This window comes from Haliotis cracherodii, unplaced genomic scaffold (genome assembly GCF_022045235.1).
Source record: "Haliotis cracherodii isolate W230 unplaced genomic scaffold, xgHalCrac1.p SCAF_15, whole genome shotgun sequence".
Classification (NCBI taxonomy): domain Eukaryota; kingdom Metazoa; phylum Mollusca; class Gastropoda; order Lepetellida; family Haliotidae; genus Haliotis; species Haliotis cracherodii.
The window spans coordinates 36393500-36413382 of NW_027266270.1; the positions used below are offsets into that span (position 1 = coordinate 36393500).

General features: G+C 38.8%; 1 protein-coding gene across 3 annotated transcripts in view; it reads right to left on the reverse strand.

The window, feature by feature from the left end:
* Positions 1-3120: 3120 nt before the first annotated feature.
* LOC139462574 (UDP-N-acetylhexosamine pyrophosphorylase-like) overlaps positions 3121-19883 on the reverse strand; it is a 38000-nt gene continuing 21237 nt past the window's right edge. For all 3 annotated transcript variants that reach the window (XM_071244410.1, XM_071244409.1, XM_071244411.1), the window contains 9 exons: positions 16639-16843; positions 15678-15853; positions 14343-14515; positions 13576-13769; positions 12259-12402; positions 8860-9060; positions 6191-6214; positions 5864-5915; positions 3121-5273 (listed from right to left, as the gene is read on the reverse strand). In XM_071244410.1, coding sequence (XP_071100511.1) covers positions 5169-5273; positions 5864-5915; positions 6191-6214; positions 8860-9060; positions 12259-12402; positions 13576-13769; positions 14343-14515; positions 15678-15853; positions 16639-16843 — 1274 coding nt within the window. In that variant the 3' untranslated portion in view covers positions 3121-5168. The remainder of the gene's footprint in view (positions 5274-5863; positions 5916-6190; positions 6215-8859; positions 9061-12258; positions 12403-13575; positions 13770-14342; positions 14516-15677; positions 15854-16638; positions 16844-19883) is intronic.

The window sequence follows — 19883 nt, forward strand, 5'->3', positions numbered from 1 at the left end:
GAAAAAACACTTTGAAAGCAATCCAGGACTCACAGCTTAGTGGTAGTAATCACCACATATAGGCGGATACCGCAGTCAAATCCAAGGGACCAGATTTTGGGGTAGGTGAAACTAGAAAGTGGAATAGCTTTACAAGCAATAGTCACATAGTGAAGTATGACCTCTCCAAATGCTGGTAGCCTGATGCTCTACACGTTGGGATGTAGGTCACCAGAGGTCCAACGGTCCAACGGTCCAACCTTTAACTCAAGCTTAAATCTTACCACCTGTCAGGAAATACAATGCAGATACCACAGCAATGATACTTTCTCAACCAAAGTGAGTTACAATTGAAGCCAAGAAGTACCCAAGTCCACTAAAAGTCTGACAAAGTGTCCATCATTATGTGGTGATACTACCACTCAGCTGTGAGTCCTGGATTACTTTCTTTCAAAGTAATTTTTTCATGTATGGATATATAATTAAATTGTCGTTGTGATCATTGTAATTCCTGCATTCTGATTAGCTGAAGTGATCACATGTTATTGCATTCATTTCCCATTGCATGTGAAAAATTAAGCCATGCCCACCAAGGCACTCTACTTTTATTACTGCGGAATGTCAGGGAATCCCAATATGACAGTCGAGGGAATAACGTTTCTCCTCAAGTGTATTATCATGCACAGGACATTTAGCGACTTTCATGCATATTCATTGTCCAAACTACCCTTTGAAACTGAAGGCCGAGAATGAATGAAACAGCAAACGTGCAGGCCCGCTCGCCTGTTTTTTTCCTGCTCGCCTCGGTTCAACTTTCTTGTCTTCGGGTGTCAGTTCTAACTAGCATTTTTCCAACTGTGTTTTCCCGTTTTCAGGGAAGTAATGTTTGAATCTGGTGGTAACTGACCATGTCATTTGAAACAGCCGCCTACTCCCGGACTTATTTCTTCCGGTTCGTTACAGTCTGACTGTTGCAGCTCTTCTCGCCTCTTGACTTCATTGACAGGTCCTATGACCATTGTTTTGATCCTACTCTCCGTTGATTGGCTACTGACTGTGTAGGCGTGTCAAGTTATGTGCATGAATTGAACGATCACCTGATTCATGTCACGCCACAGTATGTATTCCTACACCTAGAATGTTTTTCAATCTCATCATTTATGTCTGCTTTGATACATACTACTGGTGTTTTTTGTTCATTTATTGTAGATAAAACATGTTTTACGTTGTCAAATTGAATTATAGGCATTGACTGTGTAATTTTTTTGGTTCATTGAGGTATGAATCGAAAAAAACAATGTGCAAACTTTTGTAAGGATTCGCTACGCGGATTCATACAGTTTGCATATCGTTTTTTTTATTCATACCTCAATGAACTGATCAAAATACACAGTCAATCCTTAGATGACTTTCAAAATATCATAGAGAGATTTTTCCACCCCAGGTGGTACAGCTTCATAATATTTTGGGTTCTGGTTCATGGACTATATGATACTAGGCACATATACCAGTAACAGTATAACATAGGAGTCCTGTGTATCAACAAAGACAAATATTTACTGTTCACAATGTTACACTGGATAGACAGTGTAATATCCAAGTGCAAATCGAAGTCAGTTCAAGAGTGCATAAATGATCACAATTTGGAAATAGAACCTATTGTCAGAATTTAAAGCACGGCCGGTATGAGAGCATACTGACTTCCAACTTGTCAACCATGCAAAACATAGAACATCTTCCATACCCTCCTGGTAATGTTATACCTTACTGGGGCTTGTGTGGGGTCAAATTCTGCCTATATCTGGCATAGATACATGCATATCTCAGTATTTATGCTGCAAGCATAGTTACAATTTCCCAAATAACATGATATAGGCAGGCAGTAACATTTCTGGAGCATATAATAGGTGTGAAATTGATGATAAAATGATTGTCATGATTTTTATAAATAACACATCAAAGAAAAGAATAAGTTAAAAATGAAAATCTTACAATTATTGAAGACACCATGTCCGGCTTCAGGCATGTTTGATAAGCTCTTACTGACAGAAGAGTTTGAGATTTGTCTACTAAGAAAGAAGTCCAGGGACAACCACAGTCAATATTCTTAATCCATGAACATCATAATACCCCAACTTGTCAATAATCATACATGAACTCAAAATGTAGCAATGTACAGGTTTGTTTCATTTTCAAAATATAACATCAGTTTATTAACAAGGTCCAAATGACTTCAATATACATAAAAACTGTTTCACTACACAAAATTGTCTGCATGGAACAAATAATATAAGAAGAAATTCCATGAAATCACATCCCATCTGCTCACGAACAGAGCATCAACATGTAGCAACACAACTAACATATTGACACTGAGTAACAACCACTGGGTAAAGTTTCAGCAGTATGTAATATCAAATCAATACTTAATAACAATATACAGATACATTCATCCAGTTCCTTTCAGATATCGACTCAAGTGTTTTCAGACACAAGCAAGTGAGAACAGAAAACCTGACATTCCTAACTTGGGACGTAAAATTGTATGTCCAAATAAAGATTATAAATATAATGCAAAAATATTGTACATTACTGTTCATTACAATTCATAGTGTGGGCAGTAAACAAAACACGTATCTAAAAACGAAGCTCATTTTGAAACCACATTTTCAATTTCTTTAGATGTTCAATGTTTGATTTAGTAACGCCTGAGTTGACATCTGTTCTGGTTCTGTTGTGATTTGGTCTTTAATACTGTTAACACTTACACTGTAACAATGGCTATACTGCATAACATGTATAAAATAAATATTGTTATGATTTCATTCAACTAAAATGATGGGCAACAACAATTGTTAAAAAAGAAGAGAAGAAAATCCAGTAAGAAACAATAACAAAAGTTAATTTTACAGTGTCGCTAACTATGATAATAATTTAGAAATATGATTTATAAAACATGACTTGCATAGAGATTTCAAAGTAAAATGGCCACACCCATCTGCTTGCAAGGTCCATATTGTCACTGTAATACTATGTCATATAAAGTGTCTAGGCCCACAGGGCTGAAACAAGGAAACAAAGTGATCATGCGATGGATATATGGGTGTTGTCCGATTAACTGACATCAAATATACCCAACTAAGAAAGTGAGCTTTTAGTTTCCCTTGTCATCTACTGACATAATTAATGGAACCCAACAGTATTACTGAAAAATGTTTATATACTGAGTTAAATACATATCAACAAGATATGTCACAGTGTGAAATATTCGCAGTTGGTTTTTCAGTACATTGCAAAACTTGACAAGTGGTATGAAGTGGTGCAACTTGCTATGCAGAGTTGTTTCCCTTAGCTGTGTGGCAATGTGACAGACATACTGTTCAAAGCTCCTGTTAAACCAAATTCTCTCACACACTTAACATGTAGAACAAATAAATCTTTTAGACACAAAAATGTCATGCCAAACATTCGTTCCACAGCCTTCTGTGATGTATTTACATCACTGTAGATCTGACAAATTCCTCCAGAAAAAAATCTACTTCATATTTATTGCATCAAGAACAAGCTATGAGTACTGACACTGTATCCTAATGTTGTATGTGTACCCATAGTTAAAGCCCTATGGACCACAACAGGTAATGAGGAAAATATTTTGTCTCTCTAAAAATATATGACACCATGAAAACCTGTTTCATCCATGCTGTGACCTAGTGATAAAAGTTAAAGCATGTACAACTACACTGACAAATGAGGGCCATGATTCAAGGCCAGGAGTCTCTGTATCACCTCACACTTGCCCTCAGGGAAAACACTGTAGTAAAGCTCTGATGTCAATCTTTGGGGTAGGTAGGCTATGTTGAGACATGTGTTGTAGAAAATAAATGTATGTATGCACTATATAGCCTAGATCCGGGTTACAATTGGTACATTATGTACAATGGCAATCATCTCAAAGTAATCTTAAACACAATATACACATACATGTACAGTAAAACATGGTCACAACAAACTCCAAGGTACTGTTGAAATCTGTTAGTTATTGAGAAAACCGTGTCCCATATTGAATCCCTCAGTATTCCTATACATATCATTCACCATCATGAGTGCAAAAAACCTAGTTTGAACATTCACATATACACCATGTGTTTTTTAAAAGAACCTTAACTAACCCTTCAAGTTCAATATGTTCTTGACTTGCTGAATGTATTTAGTAATCTACAAGTGTAAATCAGGGATTGCATGTAACTGGTTTGTTTCATCTCCGATGTTGGATGACACTGATTTAGTTGGATGAGTTCATTACAAGTTCATAACAAAATATTGATATGTTAGGTCAGTCTGTAATAACTGTAAATTTGTAACTTGTGTGAATTTCATATGATATATATATCATATATATGTATATGTACAGTAACGCAGTGGGGACTTTTGAAATAGTAAGCTGTACCCATTAGTATGCTATATCTGTTCCCAATAAACATGATCTACTGTACAACCATCACTGAACCACTTCTGTATTATCACAAATGGTATCAATAATACCATTCAACACTTGAACGGGCAATAAGTCAACAATAGGTTTACTTTTGTACACACATTATATTTTCATAATGTAATTTTTGGCAAGTCCTTTGCGTGTCAATATGGACTATGCAGCATTTGAAGTGTGGTGGTAACAACATGGCAATGATATAGAGATATATGACAATAAAATCTATAAATAAGTTCCTCTTGAGTATATGGTGTACAACAAAGCCAAGCAACGATGTGGATGATGATGACAGTGAATGGAGCTGCCACGATGTACACGCTTACGGATGGGAGTGAAGCCCAAACTGCCAAGCGTGAGATGATGGTGATAATTTGTTCCCCTTGTGTTGTGCTTTCTACCTGGCTGGTGGTAGGTAAGGCAGCTGTTGGCAAACATGATGGATTTACCATGGCAACGGGTCATAATACCTGTTACCGTGGCAACTGGCCATATCACAACAAACAGAGTACTTATTGCCAGGTAACTATTAAATATTTCATAATGGCACATAGGATTATGTCATCAAGGTATTGATGTCATACATAGGATATGTTGTCAAGGCATAGGATGACATCATACATAGGTAATGAAAGCTGTTGTTAGGACAACCACATAGGCATTCAGCTGGTGGTAAGGTTGGTCCTAGATGTCGCCAGCATTATTTTGCAGATCCCTGTTGCAGCAGAGGTTTGCCATTTTCTGGTGTTACTTCCAGGGTAACTGGAGACACTAATGCCTGGCCAGATACATACTCCTCCAAACCCTGAAAATGACAATAACATGAGAGTGAGTTACTATTGCATTACGCTGCATCAACAGTATTCCAGCTGTATGCACTGCAGCATGATGGTAAGGTGAAATGGGTTTTAATGTCATGTTTAAGATTATTTCACTCATATGTGATGAAGCAACATGCATGCATTTGAGCCTGTGTGAAGGTTATATTAGTCCAGAAAATGTATGCTGGTTATAAAGTGATAGTCAACTCAGACACCATGCAGCAGCTTAACATGGATATCCCACTCACACACAATATACATACTCTGAGCTGATCAATCCTTGTTTTAGCCCCCCAGGGTATCAACAGTTACCATCTTTTAATGTCTTATGTAACGATGCAGCCAGGAAATCCACTTACACTTCTGATCTCTGGTAAACACTCCATACACTACATGGACATGCATGGAGTACGGGGACATATTCACCTAGGTAGAAGTACTGTGGACATATTCTATCCAATTAAAGTCAGTTCATCCAAGCAGGATGGGATTACTTAGCACCTATTATACATACCCCTATATGTACATTTGTGACCTAACAAATCTGGGTAGAATTCGGATGACATGAACTCACCTCTCCAGCAAAAGACACTAATGGTGAGATTTCACAGATGACTGATTGGTCACTGAAAACACAAACACACATATAAATAAAATTCATTCGTAAAATCACAACAAATTTACACCATTTCATGAGTAAAATGATCATTACTACCGAATACTACTGAATTCAATGCGGGGCTTGAATGCATAGCACTAGTGATAAGAGTACATTTGAAAATTTGTATCAAATTGTTTACTGTCTAACTATTAAATATATCTAATGAAAGATAAAAAATTAACAAAAACTATTGTAAATAACTGCTGTTATTATATATACACAATGTTGACAATGTCTTACTTTTCATTTCCATTTTGTATGTCACTGAAAATGGAAAGAAACAAAAGTTAATTTCAAATATACAGAAACTATTAGATCAACAGCATAAAATATATAAAATAAGATATGAAAGAAGAGGTTTGTATTCTTTGAACAAAGTTTCACATTGATCTTATATAAAACATTGAGACAGATGGTGACTGAGACAATTAATACAGATTATAAGTCAAGTTTGTTTTAATATTGTAAACTAACATAAACTTGGATATTCATGATATCAGTATGCTTATCCTGACACAACATAATGCAATTTCCTTCTTTTCTTTGATCATATAACACATAACCCAAAACATGGTCTTCTACATCCAGGGTGCCTGTTACCCTTGGTTACCAATCAGAGTTATCTGTTCTTGATACTTCACTGACTTCTCATCACCTTGATATCCAGACTGGGGACAAATGACTGGCCCTGAGACTTGTTGTGTCAGGACAAGAATACTAATATCATGAATATCCAAATTCATGTATATTATTTGTTATCCTGACACAACATATTGCAATGCTAATGCCAGAATTTGAGGTGGGGTCTGCAGCTTGCAGTATTGGTAGTCGGTGCCGGATTACGTCTGGATTTGCCCTCTACACTAATCCTGTATCATCTGTCACATTCTGACACTCTAACATGCAAAGGTATGCTTTATGCTGGAGTACCTGTGTGGCTTACAATACTGGACACCTGGAGGATAAGAATTTCAAGTTGTAGTGAATAGCAACAACAGCCCAACAATCCCTCAAACTATTTCATGTAACACCATGTGACACAAAGCAAATATCTGGCAAACACATGTAGCATGTAATGATGATCTGAATGCTTGAATGTAAAAGCATTGACGAGTGTTGTTGAGACACCCCCATACTCTCACAAAGACACGCAGTAAGAGAAAGAGTGCATGATGCAGAACAGTTAACAGCTTCCTGTGAAATATGAGTAGTCCAGACTGGTACATCCTCCTCAGAGACATTCCTTGGATAATGGTTGGTTAAGGTGCCGTTGTGACAGTTCGGGCGAGTACCGCGGAAATATACGGTTTCTAGCATTCCCCTGGACAAGTAGAGCACACAAAATGAACTGGGCCAAGTTTCACAAAATTGTAATCAAGTGATTATGTTACGATATTTCTTTGGCTAATATTTTGCGAGTGTCCTTGACTGGCAATTTAGTGTGCATACAGTTACACTAGTCAACCAATGGAATGAAATAACACTTCGATGTCAGGCAGGTCAACAATGAGAACCAGGCTTGTTTCATTGATAAATCGTAGTAATACTTCCATGTATGGCACATGCTTCTTGGAAATTGAATCATGGACAGTTGACTACATTTCTTGGAATTTGTATGTGAGTCACGTCTCATGCCGACTAAAGAAGCTTCATTTGGTGAGCTTTGATGAAGTATTTTATTTGATACAAGTCATCGTCGAACTCACATGCTCTCGATCGCTAAAAAACTTTGTTGACAAAAAAGTCAAACTACCCCAAATATGACTTTTAACAAGTATGGCATTTATAATATATGAATCTATTCCCTGTCAACTAAAGTTTGTTTCAAGGCATCAACAGCGATAATCTGACCGTGGTTGCTGTAAATAACGGCAAGTTTGTGTGATCTACCGATTCCTTTAAATACAAAATACTGCCAAAATTAATCTAAACAATGTTGAATGAAATTTTGAAAAAAATAATAAAATATGCTACAAACAAATGTCCAGATATACAAGAACATATTTTCATAACCGGATAGTGTAATAATAGGACTAGATTGCCGACTTCATTTCGGATATGTTCATTTGTATTTCCGATGTTTCCGATGCATTACCACGCGCTATAACAGAGTTAACGCTATATTGAAGGGTGCAATAGCGAGGCATCACTGATCCCTCACTACAAAGCTACAAAAATGCATAATGTGAATTGAATACAGAATATAATCCAAGGGAGATAATGGCGAAGCTTGTTCATCAAGAACGCAATGAGAAAGTGAGGTATCAAGGACAGATAACTCTGGGAACCAAAGGCAACGGGGACCCTGGATGCAGAGGCACGTTTTGGGTTCTGTGTTACATGATCGAAGTGAAGAAGAAAACTGCTATAAACAATATCATATATTAGGAATACAAATTGTATTATGTGAGGCTTTGGTGATTAAAGAAACAAGCATACATTCATTCACTGAAGTTACTTCTGAAACTATGTAGGAATGCAATGTCTGAATGAACCACTCCATTTAGTTTATAGTGCCAAATGATTTGCAGGCATGTTTGTGTACATAAACACCCACACATTGGGAAACCTCTATCTAAATGTTTCAGGGACGTCAGGCAACAGTTTGACGTATTGAGTAGTAGCAGTTCTCATTTTCATATTTATCAGGATGTGATACAAAATTTATTGGCTTGGTTTATCGCATCGAGGACATTATCCATAATACTGTATGATAAATAGCAATGTTAGTGTGAACTGCTGATTTTCTTTCTGGCTGTACAAGATGCAATGTTAGACAAAGGAACATTAGTCTATTTTCCCAGGACTAAATCTGCACTTTATCTGTTAACAGGATCCAAATACTGTGTACTTGCAGAAATGGGTTCACAATTAAAAACAGAAAAAGCAATGATGGATAATGCTCCTACCTTGGCTGGGTAGTAATGGCAGATCCCTCCCCGTCAACGAACTTGCCTCCTGCCTTGACAACGTACCGATGATGAAGGTTGAACAGCGCTTGGCGACAAGTGCTGGGAGTGTCCTTCACCTTTATCTCAGCATCATTACTGTCAGCGTTCTTCAGGGGAGAGAACTCATCCTCTCTCAGCACATCCCACACAGCAAAGTTTCTGTCACATTTACACCACACAACGGACAAAACCAGCACATGTGGCAACACATGTTGGGAGGGGAAGAAGACAAGCCATGTCACCAGCGACCCATTGAGCATTTGCAGGGTATGAGGAAGCATAAGAGCGAGGAAGCAGAGCACACAGACACCAACCAAAAAGAAAAGGGAAACCCTCGTTAGTTGCACAGCATTATACAGTAAAAGTAGAGCAACTACTCTGCAGTACACTGGCGAGAGAATTAACACCAAGAGAAGGTAATATTGCAGCTGTACTAGACTCAAAGAGCTAGCTATGATCTTTCACTAAAGTTAATGTTATGATGAACTGAATGATTCTGATTAATCATGGTGATTATGGCGCAAAGATCAGATTTTTTTTTTTTTTACCTTTGTCTTTTTCTGCAAAACATTTTGTTGAATTTCTTTAATATAATTTACGACCATGAAGTTTAATCATGTCATGACATCACAGTTATGTATGTCTACACAGATTTCACATCCCCCCAGCACGATGTCCCATGTTTAGGCCTTACACTTAGAAAGTTTTATGACATATGTAGGGATTGCATGTTACCTCTTATATTGGATCATGATACAAATGTTATATTTGGGATAACACTTTCTTAGCAAAGTACAAATTCTAGTACTTTTTCAGCTTGAGTCACATCTAGGATTCAAACCAACACTCTCAGAATGAGGCGCGCAAAGTGAGCAATCTAACCCACTCAGCCACCAAGGCTTCCCCAAAACTGAAAGTCTGGAAAATGATAGTCTAGATCACATAGTTTGTGCCAATTTACACCTGTCAGAGGGGTACACAAAGTATGTGATCTAGACTACCTTGCGATGAGGTTCCTCCCTCTGAGAGTGTGGGCTCGAAAAAAAAATCCTAGAATTTGTACATTACTAAGAAAGTGTTATCCCAATTTAATATAACATTTTTTACATTTGACCTCTTTTTAAAGGGCATTGTGTATTCTTATCTGATCTGTCAACATTTTTGCCTACAGCCCTCCTGATAATGCCCAATATATCTTCCCACACAGCGGTGGGGGGGGAAATATGACAAATACTGGGATCTAATTTTTCACAACAATATCGTACAAATCTGATCTTGCATTGTTGATGAATCTGATGTCGAAATGAAACTCACATCCCCAAATCCTAAAATAAACAAGGACTTATGTCTCTCGGTGATGATAATGCAGAGAAGTTAATCTTTATTTCATGTCATGTTCATAATCATCATGTCATGTTTTTGGCACATTATAGTGATCATACATAAATAAATATTACATTCAAAAATTCATTTTGTGGTCATTATTTCCAGGTAGGGAAACACATCTAGCAAAACATTAACTAAGAGGCACACTAGGCATCTCTCCTTATCAATCATATCATGATGCCAGCTGTTGTGTGACTGAAATCCCAGACACATGTACCCACTACAAAGGATCCTATCAAATTGTACTCTTACATTAGTATGCACACTGTGACAAGGGTTTGTACCCTGCACAGTACTATATATGTAGCTTAGTGACAAACTCCACTCTGATGTGTTTTTTCAATACAAATTTCAAAGTATTTCTGAAGGTATTTCCCTATTCCTCCTGCATCTCATCTGAAATTTTCAACTACCAGAATTAGAAATGTTACACAATCATAATTTATCAATGATGCTCGATATAATCCTCCTTATCTTCATACATGTATAAGGTACTATGTTCTAATTGTTATTAACGTCTTTGATAAGCATTTTTTTAGAAATTGGAATACTGAGTAAGGATCAGCTATATGGATGAACAACTTCTTTATTACAATTAGGAGCAACATTTCAGTGTAGATTGTACTATCGTCATCAAGCAAGGATGCTCGATAACAATCGTTAGAACCTACCAGTACACCAAAACCTCGCTCCTAATTGAAATAATGAAGCCGTTCATCCAAACATCTTATCCTTACCTAATTTTGGGGGGGAGATTTCTTTTATTATTAGAGCGCAACAGCTCTCAATTACAGAAAGGATGATTGTTAGGATGCCTCTCTATTCAAATGACTGTTAGTTCAAACAGACCAAAATATTTTCAATGTAGTTGACACCAACTTCCATCTACGAGCTTCAAGTACAACCACATTGTTAGATCAATAACCTTGCTGCAAGAAAAGACAGCCATGTTGGGATTTAGGAGCTACATAATGATGTAAGTAAAAGCTTATATATACAGAAAAGGCAATTCAAGTCATCGTTACACTGCTCACGCCAACACCGGGCAATATATCCAGTACAGCTTGGAAATGAGGTATATGCATGTTGTTACCATGGTTACCATGAATAGATAGGCATAGTCCCTGCAACGTAACCCATCTGCATGACAATCAGGGCTCCAATGTCAGTCAATAACACAATCATTCATGTGACAGAGCCTCACCACCCAATCCCATGTGACGACAAGTATTATGTAACGTGTGGCCAGTGTGGCAAGTGTGGCCATCCTCATAAATAAGTTGTTAATTATAGACAATGAGCCACTGGTCTGCTCTCTAAACCCATCAATACCCAGACCTTGAATAAGCACTAAGGAGGATATTGCAGTACTTTCAGCTTATTACAAATAGATAAGTAGGGCTGCAAGATACCATGGGCCTAATGTACTGAACGCCAGTGACAAGGTATAGGAACTATTCATGGTCTCCTCACGACAACATGATATACACCAGATCCGGATGACCGTAGCTTGATGTAGATAATGTACTAACTAGCCATGTTCCCATCACCAGCAGCAGCAGTCCCCCTCTCCTCCATAATCATATAACACATTTACCACAATATCGGAAACAACATGTTTTCTAACTCATGCTTAGTGATTTGGGGTTTGGTTCTGACTCAAACAATATTTCAGTTATTTTTCATCCCCAAACTATTGATGACGGAAAGCCCCAAAGTGGCACTAGTAGATGTTACTGCTTGTTGAAACCCACTAGCACTAATGTTGTGCTTTCAGGCCAAGGATCATAATTTGGATGCTAGCAGGTATTAAAACTCCAGTGGCTCCAGAACTGATATGCACATGGCAGTTGATGTCCAAAAGCCATAGAACATGAGTACTGGTTTGTGGTACTGACACCTTTCCTCTTAGGGAACAATCAAGAAACAATCAAGAAAATCACTAGGTACTTTCCCCAGATCACAACTTACGTGGCAAACTGAAAGACATCAAAGACAAACTTCTCCATCTTGATGCCATTTGGTTTGGTTGGCTTCTGGACCTTGCTGTCACTGTCCACGTAGGGGATCTTCTTCTTCGCCACATGGTGCTTCAGCTGACTCTCCTGGGGGCCACTGTCACACAATCTCAATTTGTAGGCAAATGGCTAACTGCTTTCCCTGACGTAATCATGGGACTTTCATACCATTTACTGGAATCTTCTAGTAGTAAAAACCAAGGCTCTCTAAGGCAAATCATCATCTGTTAGACCAATGAGCCTGCTGTGTTCTATAATAGTGGTTTAATAGATTCAGACTTGTTCATCACAAACTTCAAGCAGTTCTTATATGGTTCCTTGTACTTTTGAGTGAAGAAATGGTTTAAATCCTTCATTACTTTTTAGCATGGACATACCAGTACATGCAATTAATTACATTTGTTTTGTTTTGAGAATTATTTCAGAATGTTATTATTAATGCTAAAAAGACAAAAAGTGAGCAGGGCTCATTAACACCCCTGACTTCGACTCCAACATATTTCAAAGTTCAAAACATGAAAAAAGCAATACTTCTCAGAAAATTTGGTTATCGAAATCAAACTTCACATTGCACCTCCCTTATTGTTATAGAGACTGAGCCCCCAATTGGAAAAGAATACATGCAGTAGTTTTAAATGTTGAAGCAAAAAAATATTTTAAGTTCAAAACATGAAAAATATCATATATATTTTCAGAAAATAAACATATCAAATTATACTTTGAACTGCACCTCTTCTATTAGTATGGAAACTATTCCCCAAATTAGAAAATAATACATGAAGTAGATTTGTAGTAAAAGGTCCTACAAATTTTTCAGGGAAAACATTTTAAGTGAAAAACAAAAAGAAAAATCTATATTTTTTCAGAAAATCCAAATATTAAAATCACACTTTGCACTGCACCTCTCCTATAGGTATAAAAAGTGTTCACCAAGTTTGAAAAGAATCTATGCATTAGTTTTTAATTTATAGGTCACACGACAAAATGTCCTAGTAAGGACAGATGGATGGGTGGATGGAAGGATGGATGGAAGGACGGATGGAAGAAGGACTGACAGGATTTCTTGGTATAATTATATACCCCAGCCCTTTTAGGTCGGGGGTACAAAAATACCTTAACGCAAGACTACACTTATGTATTGGCATGATCTTCATCATGTAAATGTGGTAAATAATTTGATTTTCTTCTGTTAGCACATGTTTCAACATTAACCTATGTATACTTGAGCAAACAGGTTTCTCTGTTGTCTTTATCCATAGCAACAACTTACTCAGATGCATGTTTCAGGAAGTCAAATGTGAAGAAATGATTGCAGATATTGCCAGCATTAAAGGCCAGTCTGCCATCTTCATTCCTCTTCTCTGCAGTGTCCTGTGTGATTTCACTGTACTCCACCACCTGGTACACACCATCCACCTTACACACCACCCCCACGGCCTCTGTCGGGAACGCCTTCTCCACAACCTGCAACACAGGAGGACTAAATCTCACAAACCCAGTGTACAAAGCTTGATCATTCATTTCATTAAAGTTCTTCATATCATATTTTTAAGCAAAAGTTGCCAGTCCTGCTACCATATATCACTATGTATGGGCCAAGTGTTCAAGACCTGGAACAATATGAGACAATATTCTTATGCTCTAATCATCTTGGTTACAACAGTCAACTCAGAAGACTGAAGATAAACTTGCAATAAGATATTTAAACTTATGGGATAATAGTGTTAAACTAACTGGGGTACCGGTAATTATGCTTTGATACTTCAGTTGTTACAATTTGCATTGACCAGATTATTTCATACATGTTTCTTACAAAAGTCTTTTGTCTTCCAAATGATGAAACATAAATAGTTTGAGTTTTATTAATTCTAATATATATTTACAAAATAGGATGTGTACACTACATGGTGTACTATAGCAGCAGTATTGCAACATGCCTCCACTACCCAGTATTCATAGTTCCAGTATGTATGACTTTATTGTTGCACCTCTATTGCAACATGTTAGCAAACACAACCAACAGATCTTTTATCATACCTTTGCAGCACAGTTAGCTCCCTTTGAGATGCAGAACCCCATGAAGATTGGGTCGGCCATTTTGACAAGAATGTTGTCTACACAGTAGACATGTATGTACTCAATGCCACGCTTCTCCATGTCATCGAGGACCTTGCTTCTACGTAGGGCACGGTACAAGCCTCCATTACCATCTGTAACAACAGAAACTTGCTTTAAATTTCTCCCAACTTGGAAGGTTGTCGTTCTGAAGTAAAACCTGAATAATGAGTGACAAGGGAGTCACATCACGTCAGGGTCTGATATATATGCTTATGATATCTTAACATCATACATGTCAATATTGTGCCACAGGAAGCTCAATCTCATTAAATTCAGATCTAAAACGCTAATACAATACCTCTATGTGTGAAGATCTGAGGACACATATCAGATTGGGGTTGCATTAGTTGAAATTTATGATCAGCCTATCAACATGGAGGATTCTAATTGCTTGGTACAACTATCTGTTCTGTCATACCAGAGTAAACGATCTCATAATAATGAGATTAAAGGAAGCTGATAGTCAAATGTTAAGTGGAAGCTACTTTGAAGGGGAGCTAGACCTCATTTGGAGCAAGATTACTTAGAACTAGAAGATGAGCTTGATCTTCCCTGGAGCGAGGGCTACTTAGAAGATGAGCTTGATCTTCCCTGGAGCAAGGTCTACTTAGAAGATGAGCTTGATCTTCCCTGGAGCAAGGGCTACTTAGAAGATGAGCTTGATCTTACCTGGAGCAAGGTCTACTTAGAAGATGAGCTTGATCTTACCTGGAGCAAGGTCTACTTAGAAGATGAGTTTGATCTTACCTGGAGCGTGGGCTACTTAGAAGATGAGCTTGATCTTCCCTGGAGCAAGGTCTACTTAGAAGATGAGCTTGATCTTCCCTGGAGCAAGGTCTACTTAGAAGATGAGCTTGATCTTCCCTGGAGCAAGGGCTACTTAGAAGATGAGCTTGATCTTCCCTGGAGCAAGGTCTACTTAGAAGATGAGCTTGATCTTACCTTGAGCGTGGGCTACTTAGAAGATGAGCTTGATCTTCCCTGGAGCAAGGTCTACTTAGAAGATGAGCTTGATCTTACCTGGAGCAAGGGCTACTTAGAAGATGAGCTTGATCTTCCCTGGAGCAAGGGCTACTTAGAAGATGAGCTTGATCTTCCCTGGAGCAAGGTCTACTTAGAAGATGAGCTTGATCTTACCTGGAGCGTGGGCTACTTAGAAGATGCGCTTGATCTTCCCTGGAGCAAGGTCTACTTAGAAGATGAGCTTGATCTTACCTGGAGCGTGGGCTACTTAGAAGATGAGTTTGATCTTACCTGGAGCGAGAGCAATTTTGGAGGGACTCTGTAAAATAATCTCTCCATCGAAGCTGAAGCAAGGGAGCAAACTCTGCTCGAACAGAACAACATCTTCCTTCTGTAGACCAAAGTACTTGTTCTTGGCAAAGAACTCTCGCGTGGGCTCCATAGTGTGTTCACTGGTCATAATGTACCTGGAAGTATCATTGACATTGCAATACAGCTGCTACCTACATATCCAGGTCAAATGATTATTTCACCATTTTTCTTTCATTCTCTTCTGAAAAAAGCAACTCATTGTTGAGAAAAATTGTTGCCTATGAAAATGAAGTGTCATTAATTTACCGCACATGGAATGTATAGTGTTTTCATCATTGTGTAGATCATTGACCATGAAGGCCTCAATCCTAGTATAACAGATGGCAGAGGTGCTGAGGTGAGTTTAAATGGAGTATAACATTGCATTCAAGATTATTGCACTTATATAGTGACGTGCATGCACATGTGTGTGTGTCAGTTTGTTCTAGTCCGGACTTATGCCAATTTTATAGTGCTAGCCCACTGATTTACCATGCCACAGTTCCACATGAATACCCCACTCAGACACAATATACTCATTTCGAGCCAACCAGTCCTTGTTTTAGCCCCTTAATGTTCACCAGGCAGGGTAACAACAAGTACCATCTTTTAACATATCTTCGTATGATGTGGGTGGGGATCGAAACCACGACCTTCTGCTCACTGGGCAGAAGCTCTATCACAAGACCACAGAGGTAGAGACTCTTCTTTATATGCGATACACACAATTTCCATGCCTTTACAAAGCAGGATATTACCATACCTTCGACTCATGAAGAAACATAGCACTTTAGGTCTCATTGTGTCCTGTGTCACATCTTCATTTCACAAAAGAGTATGCAATTTTCAACATGTTTTCTCAATAATGTAGACAATTGAATGTAAAATACAATAAGCTCACCATGGTATAACTCCTGATTTGCTGGTCTGTTTCTTGCCTAGGTTCTGAACACTCAAAATACGCTCAGCCTGAATTTGATACAGGGTCTTCTTGGAAGGCAGTCCCACATTGTACATGCCCTTGGGGTAAGGCACCCCAAGCCTGGTCCCTTGCCCTCCAGCCAGTAGCAGCACAGCCACCTTGTTCTCACTCACAGCAGTCAGACCTGGGGGGGATACATGCAGGCTTGGTATAGACTCAATAAACAATGCAGCTGGTATGATACACTCACAGCAGTCAGACCTGGGGGGGATACATGCAGGCTTGGTATAGACTCAATAAACAATGCAGCTGGTATGATACACTCACAGCAGTCAGACCTGGGGGGACACATGTAGGCTTGGTATACACTCAATAAACATTCATGATTGCAGCTAGTATGATACACTCACAGCAGTCAGACCTGGGGGGACACATGTAGGCTTGGTATACACTCAATAAACATTCATGATTGCAGCTGGTATGATACACTCACAGCAGTCAGACCTGGGGGGACACATGTAGGCTTGGTATACACTCAATAAACATTCATGATTGCAGCTAGTATGATACACTCATAGCAGTCAGACCTGGGGGGACACATGTAGGCTTGGTATACACTCAATAAACATTCATGATTGCAGCTAGTATGATACACTCACAGCAGTCAGACCTGGGGGGACACATGTAGGCTTGGTATACACTCAATAAACATTCATGATTGCAGCTAGTATGATACACTCACAGCAGTCAGACCTGGGGGGACACATGTAGGCTTGGTATACACTCAATAAACATTCATGATTGCAGCTAGTATGATACACTCACAGCAGTCAGTCCTGGGGGGACACATGTAGGCTTGGTATACACTCAATAAACATTCATGATTGCAGCTAGTATGATACACTCACAGCAGTCAGACCTGGGGGGCACATGTAGGCTTGGTATACACTCAATAAACAATGCAGCTGGTATGATACACTCACAGCAGTCAGACCTGGGGGGACACATGTAGGCTTGGTATACACTCAATAAACATTCATGATTGCAGCTAGTATGATACACTCACAGCAGTCAGACCTGGGGGGACACATGTAGGCTTGGTATACACTCAATAAACATTCATGATTGCAGCTAGTATGATACACTCACAGCAGTCAGACCTGGGGGGACACATGTAAGCTTGGTATACACTCAATAAACATTCATGATTGCAGCTAGTATGATACACTCATAGCAGTCAGACCTGGGGGGACACATGTAGGCTTGGTATACACTCAATAAACATTCATGATTGCAGCTAGTATGATACACTCACAGCAGTCAGACCTGGGGGGACACATGTAGGCTTGGTATACACTCAATAAACATTCATGATTGCAGCTAGTATGATACACTCACAGCAGTCAGTCCTGGGGGGACACATGTAGGCTTGGTATACACTCAATAAACATTCATGATTGCAGCTAGTATGATACACTCACAGCAGTCAGACCTGGGGGGACACATGTAAGCTTGGTATACACTCAATAAACATTCATGATTGCAGCTAGTATGATACACTCATAGCAGTCAGACCTGGGGGGACACATGTAGGCTTGGTATACACTCAATAAACATTCATGATTGCAGCTAGTATGATACACTCACAGCAGTCAGACCTGGGGGGACACATGTAGGCTTGGTATACACTCAATAAACATTGCAGCTGGTATGATACACTCACAGCAGTCAGACCTGGGGGGACACATGTAGGCTTGGTATACACTCAATAAACATTCATGATTGCAGCTAGTATGATACACTCATAGCAGTCAGACCTGGGGGGACACATGTAGGCTTGGTATACACTCAATAAACATTCATGATTGCAGCTAGTATGATACACTCACAGCAGTCAGACCTGGGGGGACACATGTAGGCTTGGTATACACTCAATAAACATTCATGATTGCAGCTAGTGTGATACACTCACAGCAGTCAGACCTGGGGGGACACATGTAGGCTTGGTATACACTCAATAAACATTCATGATTGCAGCTAGTATGATACACTCACAGCAGTCAGTCCTGGGGGGACACATGTAGGCTTGGTATACACTCAATAAACATTCATGATTGCAGCTGGTATGATACACTCACAGCAGTCAGACCTGGGGGGACACATGTAGGCTTGGTATACACTCAATAAACATTCATGATAGCAGCTAGTATGATACACTCACAGCAGTCAGACCTGGGGGGACACATGTAGGCTTGGTATACACTCAATAAACATGGCAGCGAGGATGATACACTCACAGCAGTCAGACCGAGAGAGAGAGAGAGAGAGAGAGAGAGAGAGAGAGAGAGAGAGAGAGAGAGAGAGAGAGAGAGAGAGAGGGAGGGAGAGAGAGAGAGAGAGAGAGAGAGAGGGATACATGTAGGCTTGGAAAGAGGTGTGGTGGGGGGATACATGTAGGCTTGGAGCTACATGTTGAAAACACTTACTACAGTTTAAAGTTTAATTGAAAACTTTTGAATAGTTTTTTTTTAAACAACAGCTGTCTCCGTTTCAGCTACCTAAGTCTAAGACAGACCAGATGATGACTATATCCCATGCATTACTAACTGTGATTTGTTTGTGTTTATTTTGAAGGTTTGACTGAACATGCAGCATGCCATTTAAGAAAAAGAAATCCTCCAAACAAAAAAGAAATACCAATATAGTCTTAGGTTGATTCCAAAGGTTATTATAAAGTCTATTTGGCTGTGTGTTTCAAGTACATTGTCTGTACTTGGGTTATATGATAGCCCATGTTCTCATTCTTCCCATGAACGCACCGCCCCAACTGTCTTTGCTATTTCTGTCTTATCACTTTTTTAAGAACTGTAACAGTATCAGCTATGTGGATTGTTCACTTCTGCGTGACTATCTACATTACTTACAGCATGAGTGCTGTCAACGTGAAGAGAATACAGATATAAGCAAGCTGTAAAGTAGTTGTGCAGAGAAACCTGTATCGTCTGTCAAGCTAATTATGTTTCTCACCTTTCAAATGAAGCTTAGATGGTTACAGTATTCCTAGGAATGTAAATGAATGCTGTCATATGCCCTACTCAACAATATACAGCTTCAATTATTATTAAACATATTTTAATGTCCAAAAAGACAAAGGGATTAGGTACAAATGCAGCACTTATTACCGCAGCCTCAATGCAGCATTATCTAAGTGATAACACTAAAAG